Source organism: Ciona robusta, chromosome 3, assembly GCF_009617815.1.
Source record: "Ciona robusta chromosome 3, ASM961781v2".
In the NCBI taxonomy this organism is placed as follows: domain Eukaryota; kingdom Metazoa; phylum Chordata; class Ascidiacea; order Phlebobranchia; family Cionidae; genus Ciona; species Ciona robusta.
In genome coordinates, this window is record NC_143237.1 from 554,188 (window position 1) to 568,973 (window position 14,786).

Below are 14,786 nucleotides of genomic sequence, written 5' to 3' on the forward strand. Positions count from 1 at the left end.
AAAAATCTTGTAGCAGTTCACCTGGTATCAAAAACCTAGTGTATTTGCAACGTTTTTTTGTCTGCCATTTGGCAAGACTTCATTAAGGAAATGTCAGAAATACACTACATTTTTTATACCAAATGAGCCTATAAAATATTTAAAAAAAAAAAATTAACATGTTTGTCAAAAACATATTACTAAGTCTTTTCACATTAAACTAATAATAAATGATCAAATCTTTCAGGTATTTGTTTTAGTTGCTTATTGTGCCTAGTGCATGTATAATTAAATTAAAATACATAGCAGGAAAAAGGTCATGTCACAGAAGTTTGAATTTGACAAACAAGCAATATTATATTTATAAAAGGTGGTAATGGGGTAAACTAACTTTGGAAAAATAATATTCTAATAGTAGGCATAAGTGCTTTTTTGAAAGAAAGTAAAACAGAATTAGTTGCAAGATTTTACAACACCTTCTGCACCATTATTAAAATACTATTTTTCGCACCGTAAAAAAGATTTAATTTTATCACATATCAGTCTTAATAAAAACAAAAAATCCCAAAATGAAAACGCCACAGAATAAACACAGTATGAAGATGCAATAAATTGAATTAAACCAAATTTTATTTCAAACAAATCAATCCGATTTCTTTCCTTGTCGAGCTTTCAACCACATAGTCCGTTGTTTTTCTAATTCTTCCAAATCCTTTTCATCCTCAATGGAAGCGACTTCTAACATAACGAAAGTAGCAGCTATGGCGAGTATAGCTCCAACCATGAAATATAATTCACTTGACATCCCCTGACTCTTAGGTGAATCGCCACCGTCATATATGGACCCACCCCCATTCAAGCTCACATCATAGATCTTCCTTGAGTTTTCTTTCATAAGAACAGAATAAGCTTCATTTAATTCAACAAATTTCATGTGACCATCTTTCTCGGTGTAAGACCCTGAGTCTGGATGAAAGTTTTTCGATTTTTCAATAAACGAAGCTTTTATTTGCTCAGTGGTTGCATCTTGTTTTACCCCGAGAACATCGTAATGCGAGGAATTAACGCCAGAAATAAAAACACTTCTTCCCCTGCTCCTAACACAGTGGGTGAGAATAGAACTAATTTTAAACATTTTGCATAAAATTGAAATTACTGCAGCTGTTACAACATGTATCACTGCAGGCCAAAACTTAACTTAGAACTCCTGCAATAACATATACATATAATGGCAATTAATCACAGTGTTAAAAAAATTCTGCCATTTAAACAAAAACACAATTCACCACTGGCAGAAATTCAGGAATTAGTTAAGGTGGTGCACCCCAAATAACATAAATATATATATACTATATGTTTATATATATATATATATATATATATATATATATAAACCAATATATACTTGCAAATTTGAAGCAGTGATTTAAATTGGTTTGACTCACCCAGCAACAATATTTGCCACTGTAATGTTAGGGATTAGATGTTGAACATCCTTTTAAAACAGGGTGACATGTTTTAGCACATTAAAGACATCACATGTTTTAGCACATTAATTTTTTCCCTTAAGAAAGGGTATTACCCTGCTGTTGGGTGTCCAGCTTACACAACTAAGCATTGCATTCACAACAATAACTATAACTGCAACAATGTCACCCCAGATTTTTGTTAAACACTAAAAACTGAGACACCTTTGATATTGACTGCTGCTGTAATTTACTTTAAATAAAAGAGAATAATTTCAACAATTGTAATATCTTAGCTACGTTTTGTCTTCATTAATTCCTGTTGCTGTTTTTACCCTACGATCACTCGTTGGCCTCGAGCGTTTATATTCGTTGCCTAACTTAGTTTGGACCAAATTTAAATCACTGGTTCCGGGACCTCGAGGTTTCGGAGGTTTTAAAATGAACTGGCAAACAAGTACAGTGTACATTATAATGAATGTAAGGATCGCACAAGCTAGTACATTCTTCTGCGTTCCTTTAAAAACTTCTTTGTATTCCTTCCCAGCATATTGGTTGCGAAAATGATTCTTCACCATATCATAGTCAGGGTTGAACGAGCTTTCGTTGGGATTTCTTCCATAATCATATTTAGTTCTCGACTTTTGGTCAATCAACACTCGATATGCTTCATTAATCTTGACGATCTTTTCGTGCATGGCTGGGTCCCCATGATGTTTATCAGGGTGAAGTTCTTTACATTTCTTGATGTAACATTCCTTAATTTCTTCCACACTTGCCCCTTCATCTACACCCAGTACAGCGTAATGGTTCCTTATGATACTCGTTGTGCTCAATAGTTTCTCCACCACACCTCGGTTAAATTGAATCCTCAGGCATCCATGTATCTTATACATACTACTTAATTAACCTTTAACCACATTATAAAAACAACAAATATTCAAATTAGAAGAAAGTATGATACTTAGATAGAACTACAAAACATTTTGTAATTTTGTGTTCTCCACAACAGCCCAACTTTTAACACTGTTTACATACAAAACCTTGCATTAGAATATGTAAATAGTTATGCGTAAAATAAAAATTTGGCAATACTTTATGGGACTTAATGGACTACAGAACAAATATTTTAATATGTTATTTAACTATAGAACAAAAATACCATCATTATTTATACATCTTCTGTTTTTAATTCTAATTCAGGATCTAGTTTGCCACCATTACTGTTTAACTGTGACTTTTTGTGTTTTCTATTTAAAAACTGTTCAGTTTCTTTATCATATTCTTGACTCTGCGACAAAGATCTTGCAGATAATGTAACGCGCATAATTAAAATAAAACTGAGAGCTAAAAAAAAAGAAAAAATTAAAATTCGTTCAGCTTTTGCTATTTCTTGGTGGGAATTTATTGAAGCATTTCTGTCGCTTTTAGTTTGGTTTTGATCTTGATATATAGTTTCCCAATAATCAAAAAGTGGATCTTTGCGACGATTTTTACTCGCTCTGGAACTTTGACTTTGCGCCGAATGCCGGAAATGCATGTCTTGTTCATACCAGTGATGTTGCCGCCGCACCCAGTCCTCTCTCCTCTGCTCCCAGCGATCCGAGGATGGTTTAGCTCCTCCTGCTTTCTTCCATTCTCTCCACACGTCATCAGGACTGGCACGTGTGCCACCCCAGCTGTAACTTGAACGAGAATTTGTCCTCCGTTTGTTTGGCGAAATATGAAGCAAGTCGTATTCCCTCCGTTTCAAAGGATCCTTCAACGTCTCATAAGCTTCATTCACTTCAACAAACCTCTTATGCATGGCTTGGTCGCCTCTATGCTTATCTGGGTGAAACACCTTACATTTTGCAAAGTATGAACTCTTTATATCTTCGGGCGATGCTTTGGGTGAGACACCAAGTACAGTGTAGAAGTTTAACACCCTGGCAGACAGGTAGAGGGATCTAACATCAAATTGCTTCGGCCGTATATTACAAGTAATTCTACCAAACATAACAACACAACCATAAACCTATTTATACTGTAGTATGGGGTTATAAAACGTATATTTAACAATTTAATTCTGGTAAAACTTTTTGAACGTTAATTAACCATTTTATATTATAAGTATAATAATGTAAACGTGCAAATTACGACATATTACTCCCATTGCTATTATACTATCAAAGCTGCCATACTTTATAAAGAGAAACATTCAATCAGCGCTATTTTACCGGTACTGTATATAGCACATTTAATGCACTCAGCACTGCTTGTAGGCGGTAGCCTTACACTAAATCAAGCTATTTGCTATTAACAGTCACAAATCTAAGTCATCTTGCCTAGTTTAAGAATGGCGAAAACGTTTATCACTTCATTCAGCTGTTTAGCGCGCTCGTGGTCTTCATTAGCAGTTTACCACACAGTCATAACACATGACCGATAGCTGCTATCAAGGTAATGTGAGAAATGTTCCAAAAACAAACAAAAACACTACCGCTAGAAGATGCTAAAGAGCAACAACATTTCGTTAGTTGCAATCTTTGCACATGACGGTATTTAGTTCCTAGAGAAATATATGGCATAACAACGTGTAGTTTAAACAGAATAACAGTACATATTTTGTACCATTTTCAATTGAACCTCATTTTTGGTAACACTATACATTCATTGCCAAAGCTACATTTCTCTAATATTCCAACTTGTACTATCTATGCCTGGTCTGTAAATTAAACAAATTATATAATACAAATTCATACAAATTTATATGATAAATTTACAAAATCATAGATTAACATTTTTAAAAGTTTTATGTACATCAAAAAGTTAATGTCACAATGGTTCAGATTGAAACACTGTTTTCCGTATCTTGATTGTAACATAAATATTTCTTCGTTTCAAGATGTGTCCGCGACTCTGTAAACAAAATTGTTACATTTTTCATAAATAAAGTAACAACAACAAAGTAGAATATCATGTATCAGGCAAAACTTACCCAAATTTGTTCTTGAGACTGAACCATTTTGTAAAACAGTACAAACTTGAACATTTCCATCTTCATAACTCTGAAAAAAAAACAATTTTCTAAAGATGTATTTTTTGTATTAGTAAAATTAAAATGGTACATACAATCAATGTAATGATTGATTTATATCATGAATGAAACTAAATGTCAGTTTGTGACCAAGTATTTTATATATGGGTTCAGCATGTACATGTCTTTCTTAGTTATTATTTGTTTACTAACTGACAAAATGCTTTTATGGGGAAAACACACACAGTACCCCACTTCATTTTAACACCACAAGTAAAATTCATTCCAAGCTGACAACAAAATGAATTTATATAAATACCACATGTTGTCTCGAGCAACAAAGTGCAGGGCAACAGTAGCCAGCATATATGCACGATATGATGATGTCAACAGTTCCCAAACACCCAAGGACAGCATGCAGTACAACCAGTATATCCTGTACGCACAACATGAATTTACTTTACATTATTCCAGCAATATTTATGAATGAATGAATGAATTAAAGTATCTTATTTATCCTTAACGACAGTGGGTACAACACAGGTGTTCTGTTTCATACACCTCGTGCCAGCTTACGAGATACCATGTATGTTACTTATTTATCATAGCATAGCATGGCAATGACAGTCGTTGTAACACAAATTTTTTTTTTAGTTACAACTTAGACAACTAAGTTTATATTTTATATACAGTGTGGTAAGACATGGTTAAAATATTAGATGTAATATAAATAAGCAATTACAAACACTTACAGTAATATCTACATCAGTAGATAATCTTCCACTTGCTCCATTGTATAATGCACAAGTCACCTCAAAAGATGCCATTGCAGCTGCAAAAACAGCAGAAAGTATAGACAGAACAAGTCCAGTAGTAATCTAATAAAGTAAAAAGTATTACTGTACAGAAAATGTCATAACAAAAATTATCATGAACAAACATTTTTTTCAAAATTATTTCTTTATAAATTCATAACACAGTAACAACAATCAGATTAATTAACCAAGAGGAATTTGGAGCAAGAAGTGCGAGTAAAACAAGCTAGGGAGAAAACTACTTAAGTGATAAAGGTAAAAGCAAGTCTGCTGATACAACAACACAATTTGCATTGAATTAAAACTAATTGAGGTTTCATTGGAAGTAAAGAGCACCCCATTTTGTCCAGAGATAGTTTCTATGTTTAAATAAGTCCAATTTTAATATTCCTTACCCAGCAGTGTGAAGGCTTCTTTCCAGATACAATGCAAAACACACCAGAAACAAGAAACTAAAATAAAATCTATTGTTTCAATAATTATGTGTTGTTATTCTAGCAACAGATATATAGTAGGGTGGGGGAAGATGGGACACCTTTTCATTCAATTTTCACATCTCATTTGGTAGTAAACAAAACATCTTCAAAGAATTTTAAAACCGCATCCACAGGACTCCCATAGATCGTTGTTAATTGTTTAAAATACGATCAGGATAATGAGATTTAAAGTGTTAAAGGTGTCCCATCTTCCCCCACGCTACTATAACACAAGAGATACCGAAATACCTACATTATTACAATACTAACCAAGGCCCCACACCAGATTCCAGAACCCATATTTATGCTGTATCCTTGTAAATTATGTTCCATCACAACAGTGGTCGTGGATAAGGTGATGGACAGTACGGCAATAACCACTTGAACAATCTGTAATTTAACAATAATTAGATCTTGTTAGATGTATTTAGTTAAAATGAGGGGGTTAGCAAAAAATATGTTTTCAACAAATGTTAATTTTTAAAGACTGTCGCTTTTCTGTTGATTCCCTTCTCTTTGCTGTTTTAATTAGTTTGATTTTCACTACTGTTTTCAAAACGATAAATAAAATTTGTTACATTAAACAAAGGTTATTTTTAACTCAAGCTTTAGTTTAAAAGCTTTAGACCTTAGACTTTATTCAATTTTATTGTTATGTATTTGGCTAAACCAAACACCAATACTTACCCCAAGCCTGCTGTAGATTTTGGTGAACTTCAGGCCTGGCAAATTATCATTTACTACATCAGGCATGAGTTGATAGTTGATATCCATTGTAACTTTCTCAATATAGCTGTTAAGGTACTATATTTTGCAATACAATAATGGGTTTATTATACTCTTTCGAGTTTTCAGCAGCCACGCTTTTACTTGACACTTTTACTCAAATAGTTTTTACCCTTAGGAAATAATTACAACTATTGTTTTGCTGCCAATTCGCTCTTCTTTGTTGTTTTATTAAATTTGATCTTTGCTATTATATTCGAAGAGACAAATAGAATTTATGTATCATGTCCAGAATTTTACAATGACACCCTAACAGAATCTTCATGTACCTGAACAAAGGCATCTTCTTCATACCACAGTAAAATTTTACTACTTTAAGATTTAATACAAAGATTTATATTCCAATAAACCCTGTATTGACTTTGTCAATAAACTTCCATCTGGCTCAGTTTGGTTGTCACAATAATACTGCTCAAGTCAAACAAACACATTCTTCTACAGCAATAAAATACTTTATAAAAAGACAAATGCTCCTACAGTTTGAGTACACTTTAAATTGTACTTGATGTAGAACTGAACCCACATTTTATGTTTGAAATAAATCAAACTTTGATATTATTTTTGGCAACAATTTATTCACATAATTACTAATATTTTCATAAACAAAATGAAACTGAAAGATTAATGTAAAAAAATCCTCATATTATAACAATCCAGTGAAACACTCAAATAAAACAAATAAATGAAAAGTTCTAGATCAAATCATAGAAAAAGCATGAAGATTAAAAAAAGATTGGAAATATATAAAAAATGTAGAAATGTATGAGTGTCATTCCTAAACACTCGAGACCTAAAGTTTAAATTTTATATTATAATTCCCTAATAGAGTGAATCAACTAAATTTGGTATTTTTTTCAAAATAAATCATTAATACCAATACCATGCAACCATGACTTGAACAGATATGAAGAAATACCAACACTAAAGTAATATGGGCGCATATAGATGGATAGATCAATAATAATCAAAAATGTACAATACAGAACTTTAAATTACAGAATATCCAATATATTTGTGTGTGCTGAGTTTGGAAAAGTGTAATTTTGGCAGATATGAATTAATAAACTGTATTGAAGTAAAATAAGTAAGCAAAAGTCAAATTATAAACATGAAAATCTTGCTGCTCATCGAGTTACTGATTGACAGCTTTTTGTTCAGTTGCCTGGAAAACAATGAACAACATCAGTTATATAACTTATAAAGCAGACTTTGTTCAAACATTAACCAAGGTAGGCCTACAATAAAACATAAAGCATTATAGGCGCCAAACCTGGGGTTGCAGGGTGGGCAGGCTTACTCTATGTTTTTGGCACTGCATCATTAAACATTACAACTAATAGTTAAAATTGTTTTGTTTTACAAAACGGTGTTCCTGAATAAACCTGCAACCCCTGTGTTTATAAATGTGTGGTGCCTAAGTAAAGTATGTTACTGCACATTAATGCGTCTGCATATTATTCTCTTGCAAATATGGTAAATCAGCACTCTTGGGTCTAGTTTAGTTAAAATTGGATGTCAGAAGTTTGTATGTACTTATTATTGAAAGAATACACAAAGAACATAATAGCATATTCCAAAATACCTACATTTTTCCATTACTATTTTAATAACAACATTTCTGCATTAATGGTTTAAAGTTGAAAAATATCATTTCAGGCGGCCCTTAAAAGAATATGTTTGTTTAACAGACACCATATGCAGGATATCCACAAAACTCACCTGGTATGCTGGTGGGGGATACCTATGTTGTTGTGTAACAGGAGGTTCTTGTTGCTGTAATACAGTAAGGAATGAAATAAATGTAACTTATTTATCCTTGTGTGGCGGGGCAACGACAGTCGTTATAACACGGGTGTTCTATTTCATACACCTCGTGTCTGCTTACGAGTTACCACTTATGTAACTTACTTGTCCGGCGCCGTGGCATAGTGGTTAGCGCGCCTGCCTGTAACCCAGAGGTAATGGGTTCAAGGCTCATCGCCGCTACCATGGTGGGCGTATGTGTCCTTGGGCAAGACACTTAACGGCAATTGCTCCAACCCAGTGGTCACTAATGGGTTGTCCAAATTATCAGCCATACATCAAAACAAAAACAAAAAAATCCAAAAAAATAAAATAATAATCACCCACAAAGTAACATACATGGTAACTCGTAAGCTGGCACGTGTTATTACAAGTTACAACTTATGTAACTTTGTGTCTTGGATACAATGTCATAGGCCCCAGACTTGTTTTTAATATCATATAAGTCGTTTTTAGTACTTCATTTGTTAAAACACACTTAGGATTATAACTTATACATATATTTATATTAATACTTTATATGGTTTAACATACCATTGCTTGTTGTCCAACTGGAGGAATCGTTGATTGTGTTGCTATGTTTGTTTGGACAACAGGGTAACCTGTTCCACCTACAGGATACTGATAAGCTGTGTAGAAAAGTGAAAGCCATGTCTTGAAACCATGTTGTTGAATATTTGTCTAGCTTACAGGTTACAATATTTAAATTTTGTTGAAGTGCCAACTATTTTACCTTAATTTAATTTATGAATGTATGCAACTTATTTATCTTTGGGTATTGGTAACGACAGTTGTTATAATGTAAGTGTTCTGTTTCATAGAAATTGTGCCCGCAAGTGAAAGTTATGTTTTAAAATACATATTGTTAATGATATCTTTAGCTTACAATAAACAGTTGTTTGTCCTTGCCCACCAATATATGTTGTTGGCATCTGGTTATATTGTGTGGACATCACACTTGTAGCAGTTGGGACATTCTGAAAAGAATTGAAAGTTATTAAAATGAAACTGATCCGGGTTTTTGGATCTGAAAGCACCAAACCCAAAATCCTTTAGTTACGATGGAATCGTCTAACCACTCAGCTACGGCACCAAATTGCTGGTATGGCATATTAGTTATTATTATTATTTCTCAACCATAATGTATATAGACAATACCTGAGGTTTTTTGCAACAGCACACAGCAGCACAGCAGTATGCAGAGTGGATGATACAAATCACCAATTCAATGAAAGCAACCAATACATTGGAGGAATGAAGAGCAATTAAAGCCCACTGGAATAAAAGATTTATAAATTAAAAGTGAATAACTTATAACTTTTGCATGAACTCTTGTTCTCGCTGCCCAGCTTTTTTAATGCAAATCTGGTGTAAAATGGTAAAAAATGCAGTTTTACTCAAAGTTGTCAAACATAAGGAAAATTATTACTATACAGTTATACACCTACCAAGGTAAAAGCAGTTTTGAAGTTAAAAACCGAGTACTAAAACATATGATGTCACTATAATTTAGAAAATTATTTATTCGAGCACACTAGAATAGAAATAGAATATTCATGCACACTTCTCACATTTCTTAGGCCTATACTGACTTACTGATGGCCCATAATGGTAACCGTAAGGATCCACCAACAGTGCTGATGCCGTTTCAAGAGACAACATGGTTGTTGCTATAACGGCGCTAATGATTGTCATTACCATTGAAGCAACAATCTGGATAAAACATATTTCGGAAAACACATTTTTTACACAAAGTAAAAATACCTACAATACATTTTCCAGGCTTTTGACCCGAGATACATCCAAGAATTCCACAAACCAGGAACTGTAAAATAAATGTAAAAAAATCAGGAAATAATTGTAAAAAAATCAGGAACGGTAAAAAAAGCAATTTATACCCTACTCCGCTACAGATTTACAAAAATAATACCCAATGTTGATACTTACGATGACTCCGCACCATATACCAGCACCAGTGTCGAAGTAATAGTTGGAGTAGTAATTTGATCCTAAACACAGAGCTGTGATTGCTATACCAAGGCTCAATACACCCATCACTAGTTGAGTAACCTGTTGTAATATTGAACAATATAATTATTATTAATAATTCATTACATAACATTTTTTATTTATCTCATTCTTATCAATTTTTATGATCAACTACAACAACAAAAATCATGGTACTTAAACAACGAATAGAAGCGAATCAACAGATAACGACAGTGATTAAAACACACTTTGGATAAAAGGTGTGGGAAATAGCGTCAGTTTAACAGAGCGGCCGTTGAACCCAAATAAAAATACATTAGCAGCGAGAAAAAGTAGTTAGAAGTTACTGTGAGACTTGATGCTGCTACCATTGAGAGTGTCCTTGTTTATTTACTAGGCACACTTATTTAGTTTTTAGTCATTGGATTGTTTAATTTATATTAAATAATATTTTAACAGTAATTAGGAAATTAACTTACCCCAAGGCCAAAGTAAATTTTAGCATATTTCTGTCCGAGATGTTCTTGCGGAGGTTGTATTATTAATGGAACGTTCATGGGCTGATTTATATATCCTTGAGTTTGCTGCATCTTTTTTTAGTGTTGAGGGTTCGTATTTGAAGAAATTCAATGTAAATGGTAAAACTTTCACAGCAAAACAGAAACTGACTTTTTTATCAAACTAATATAGTTATAGATGGCAAATCTATATTTTGGTTGCAGCAAAGTTATAAAGGATTAGGTAAGAAAATAAGCCTTATGGAACGAATTTATTTTACAAAGTCAAAGCGTTTCGCAACATTCAAGTCTCAAGCAAGGAAATGAATAAACTGCAAACATCGTTCGATTACGTAAATCATATGACTTCCCTTTAAATGGCTGCTAATATATAAGTTGTCTATGTTTGGCGCTTTCGGTTTCTCGACAGACAGCCGCGCATAAGAACACTTCTGTAAATATAATGAAACCAACACATGTTTAAAATTAAACGGTAAATTGCTTTGCCTAAACACTACGAAATTGTAAAGGAAAACAACAGTTATAATACGTCATACTATGCTAAACCTTATTATAACTTGTGTTTAAAAGGAGCAGAATATTAAACAAACAAAACGTCCTGTTTGTATTTTCCTGGATACCTGTGGCCTGTGTGACCTTGGGCATGCCATTTAACAGCAATTACTTCAACCCAATGGTCACTAATAGCGTGTTATAGTTGTTAGTTAACTAGAAATACATTCACCCACAAAGTTACAAAACGCTAAAGTGAGGTGTATGAAATGGAACGCTATTATAGACTGTCCTTGCCCTGCCACCTGAAACAAAATACACGAATTCATAATACTAAAATGCAGTCACCAATTCTACAGACACTTTTTACACTTAACTTAATAAGTTGATATATCTTATAACATATTATTGGTATGTCGAATTTTAGAGTATGTGCGTTAAATTTTTGTTGTTATTTTTACTTCAAATTTCTTGCAAACAGAGTTTTAGTGTAAACCAAATAGGTTTCTTAAAGTGTAGCAAAATATACTTACCCGAATCCATTTATATATATTTTGTATATTTCCTACCAGCATGATGGTTAAACATTGTTTTAAAAACTAATTACTTTATAAAAAACAACCAAAACTCAAATAATTGTGTAATATTAACAGAATTTAAAATGTTCACATTAAATAAACAAAAAAGTAAAGGTTGTTTAAATGAAGCTACAAGGTACATTTTGCACTGTTAGCAACTAAGCTATAAATAGACACATAAACACAATGGTAAAATAAACAAAAATTGTGGACAGATATACAAGAAAACAGCAGTTCTACAACATTTATCAAATTATAGTATCAACTTTTCTATGGCATGTATAATTTATATGACATGGGCCTGTACAATTGGTTTGTTATGGTGTTGGTATAATGTAACAGAAATAAGTAACACAATTTTTATTAAAATATAACTTTGCAAAAGTTAAAGTGTTTTGCATTATATGAGGTATGTTATAACAAACCGGTCAATTTTTGTTAATGAAGTGACAAACTTATTTGTGTAACTTGTTTTTAAGTGAAAAAACATTAATTTATTTCTAGATACGATTTAAATCAACGTGCCATATATTCAATAACATTTTAAATAAATCTACGCAATTTTTTATAAAAACACTTGGTTTAGGCAGCAACAGATTTTGAAGATATAACACAAGTTGTGTCTGCTAATAACTTAATGTGAATATAAAGTTATGTACATGTAGTCGTTGTGTACAAAATGCATAATCCATCAAATCAACATTGTCTTGTCCTTTTCACACTGACCTAAATACATTTTGCATTAGATTATTTAAAATTGTAACATTTATTTGAGGTTTTTTATTTGTTTTAGCACAAAGTTATACCTAAACAAAAAAACAGAATATTAAACAAGTTTTTACCAAAACCTTTGTTAACAAATTTTCCATCTGCAGGTAGTTCAGTGTTTCTAGAATCCTGAAAAGATTTGTAAAGTTTGAAAGTGTTCGGGACAATGATTTGTAGTTTAAACATAAGTTACAATAAGACTGAGATTTTATGCTCTATTCATGTTACAAATTGTAGTTGCCCGACCGCGCGAGGATAAATGGGTTTTTTTAATTGAAGTAAATATATATTCAGTCACTGATTTAAAAATACCCCAACATTAAATACATACTGTTGCATTGTTTTTCTTGCAGCAAACTGCACCACAAGAATATGCTGCGATATTAACTGATACCAGTAGAACCCCAAAGGCAATTATGTCCAGAACAAAATGAATTGCAACAGCTGCTTTTTCCTTTGCCTGTAAATTCAGTTGTAGAAAAAGTTAGAAACATTTAATACTTTATTTTTATGTAAATAATTTTTCCTTGTATATATATATATGTAAATCAAAAAAATAGTTCATATTGTTATATAAAAGACGTTATATTTAGGCTCACCGCATGTCCATGAAGCATAGATAGGAAATCAAGTGCGAACATCACACAAGCCAAACCGGCACTCAAGATAGACATAGCCATTGTACCAATTATCTGTAAATATAAAGCAGTTAATGGATACTAAAACAAAACAATTTATAACTATTACTTGTAATGTTTACTGATGCAGTGCCAGAAATATAGAGTAAGCCTGCCTACCCTGCAACCCCAGGTTTGGCGCCTATGATGCTTTATGTTCTTTTCCACATTGGTTAATGTTTTAAAATGAGCAGTCTGCTTTATAAGTTGTATAACTGATGTTGTTCAGTTGTAAGTACCAAAACTAAAATTATAGAAGCACATATAGCATATTAGATACGGAAATTCAAGTTATACAAATGGTTATAAAACTTACCAGACATTGCTTTGATTGTTTATCAGCCAAATATCCAAGAACACCAGTAGCTAGAAACTAAATATTTCTTTATTTAACATGAATTACATTCATCTATTACAGTAATACACTAACGAAAAACAGATTAATTGTTGCAAAGACAATGAAATTAGCAGCAAAACAACAGTCATTAGAACACGCTAAGAATAAAAACCACTCAGTTAAATCCTTCAAATAAAAGCATGGCTGCTAAACCTACAGTACAGTGTAAGTTAACTCATATTGAGTTGCATTCAATTAAAACAACTTAGATGTAAATGGAACAAAACTGTGCCAAAAAGAAAGAAATTAGCAACAACAAAACAGTCGTTAAACAAGCTAGGGGAAAAAACTACTTGAGTAAAAGCGTCAAATGAAAGCATAGCTGCTAAACTTATAACCGATTAACGGCTATTGTTTAAACTACACCAACATTTCTTAAACTGGGGTAAATTTACCCCTGGGGATAAATTCCTCGTATTTAGTGGGTAAATAAGCTACCAATCAAAATCCACATCAGTTGACAGGACAGAAAAAATTGTGCCAATTATACTTACTGTAGCTTACTGTTCTAGGTTAGAACAACTCGTTGCCAAAAAGCAAGCGCATCTGATGCATTAAATATAACCGATGTAATTAGTTGTTTTTGCCTTTTAATAAATGAGGACCATATTACATATTGGGGGTAAATCTGACAGGCATCTTTGTTAAAAGGATAAAGCACACATAAAAGTTTAAGAATCACCGCACTACACCATTCTTACTACAAAGCTTGGCCCAATACATACACACCAGACAATACTATCTATAAATCATGGATGTTAAGACATTGCTATTTAATTAAAAGATAACTTACAAAGCATCCACACCAAATGCCAGCTCCAGTATCAAAGAATGATTGTCCGTAATATATTTCAATACAAATGGCTGCCAACCCAAGCAAAATGCTTGACATTCCAGCAATGAATTGAATAGTCTATAAGAAGTTAGAGAGATAATTGTTTTATTTAATATAAGGTTAAAAAAGTTATAAAGAATGAACAGAAAGCATGACTTTTTATTCTTTAAAGGATAGGTTAAATAGTA

General features: G+C 32.5%; 5 protein-coding genes and 1 long non-coding RNA gene across 7 annotated transcripts; all 6 read right to left on the reverse strand.

Annotated features, from left to right (window-relative positions):
- Positions 1-144: 144 nt before the first annotated feature.
- LOC149737396 (dnaJ homolog subfamily C member 4-like) lies at positions 145-1,114 on the reverse strand. Its single transcript, XM_089874212.1, has one exon. The coding sequence runs from the start codon at positions 1,112-1,114 to the stop codon at positions 623-625; it is 492 nt and encodes a 163-aa protein (XP_089730338.1). The 3' UTR covers positions 145-622.
- A 72-nt stretch (positions 1,115-1,186) lies between these two features.
- Positions 1,187-2,347, reverse strand: LOC149737397 (uncharacterized). Its single transcript, XM_089874209.1, has one exon. The coding sequence runs from the start codon at positions 2,339-2,341 to the stop codon at positions 1,742-1,744; it is 600 nt and encodes a 199-aa protein (XP_089730335.1). The 5' UTR covers positions 2,342-2,347; the 3' UTR covers positions 1,187-1,741.
- An 8-nt stretch (positions 2,348-2,355) lies between these two features.
- Positions 2,356-3,588, reverse strand: LOC149737398 (uncharacterized). Its single transcript, XM_089874200.1, has one exon. It carries the CDS (start codon positions 3,442-3,444, stop codon positions 2,617-2,619), a length of 828 nt encoding a protein of 275 aa, XP_089730326.1. The 5' UTR covers positions 3,445-3,588; the 3' UTR covers positions 2,356-2,616.
- A 386-nt stretch (positions 3,589-3,974) lies between these two features.
- Positions 3,975-6,796, reverse strand: LOC149737399 (membrane-spanning 4-domains subfamily A member 4A-like). 2 transcript variants are annotated; one of them, XM_089874207.1, is made up of 7 exons: positions 6,443-6,796; positions 6,026-6,145; positions 5,675-5,731; positions 5,217-5,342; positions 4,784-4,900; positions 4,426-4,495; positions 3,975-4,346 (listed from the first exon to the last, which is right to left on the reverse strand). In XM_089874207.1, the coding sequence occupies exons 1-7, from the start codon at positions 6,527-6,529 to the stop codon at positions 4,273-4,275; spliced, it is 651 nt and encodes a 216-aa protein (XP_089730333.1). In that variant the 5' UTR covers positions 6,530-6,796; the 3' UTR covers positions 3,975-4,272. The 2 variants fall into 2 exon arrangements, with proteins under 2 accessions (XP_089730333.1, XP_089730334.1); XM_089874208.1 differs by lacking the exon at positions 4,784-4,900.
- A 300-nt stretch (positions 6,797-7,096) lies between these two features.
- Positions 7,097-11,171, reverse strand: LOC149737400 (uncharacterized). The gene is made up of 9 exons (XM_089874201.1): positions 10,813-11,171; positions 10,292-10,414; positions 10,113-10,169; positions 9,941-10,057; positions 9,503-9,619; positions 9,231-9,321; positions 8,879-8,973; positions 8,261-8,314; positions 7,097-7,703 (listed from the first exon to the last, which is right to left on the reverse strand). The coding sequence occupies exons 1-9, from the start codon at positions 10,921-10,923 to the stop codon at positions 7,674-7,676; spliced, it is 795 nt and encodes a 264-aa protein (XP_089730327.1). The 5' UTR covers positions 10,924-11,171; the 3' UTR covers positions 7,097-7,673.
- A 799-nt stretch (positions 11,172-11,970) lies between these two features.
- On the reverse strand, positions 11,971-14,546 carry LOC149737401 (uncharacterized). The gene is made up of 5 exons (XR_016384569.1): positions 13,683-14,546; positions 13,289-13,381; positions 13,021-13,149; positions 12,764-12,818; positions 11,971-12,647 (listed from the first exon to the last, which is right to left on the reverse strand). It is a non-coding gene; the product is annotated as an uncharacterized LOC149737401 (long non-coding RNA).
- Between the last annotated feature and the right edge of the window lie 240 nt (positions 14,547-14,786).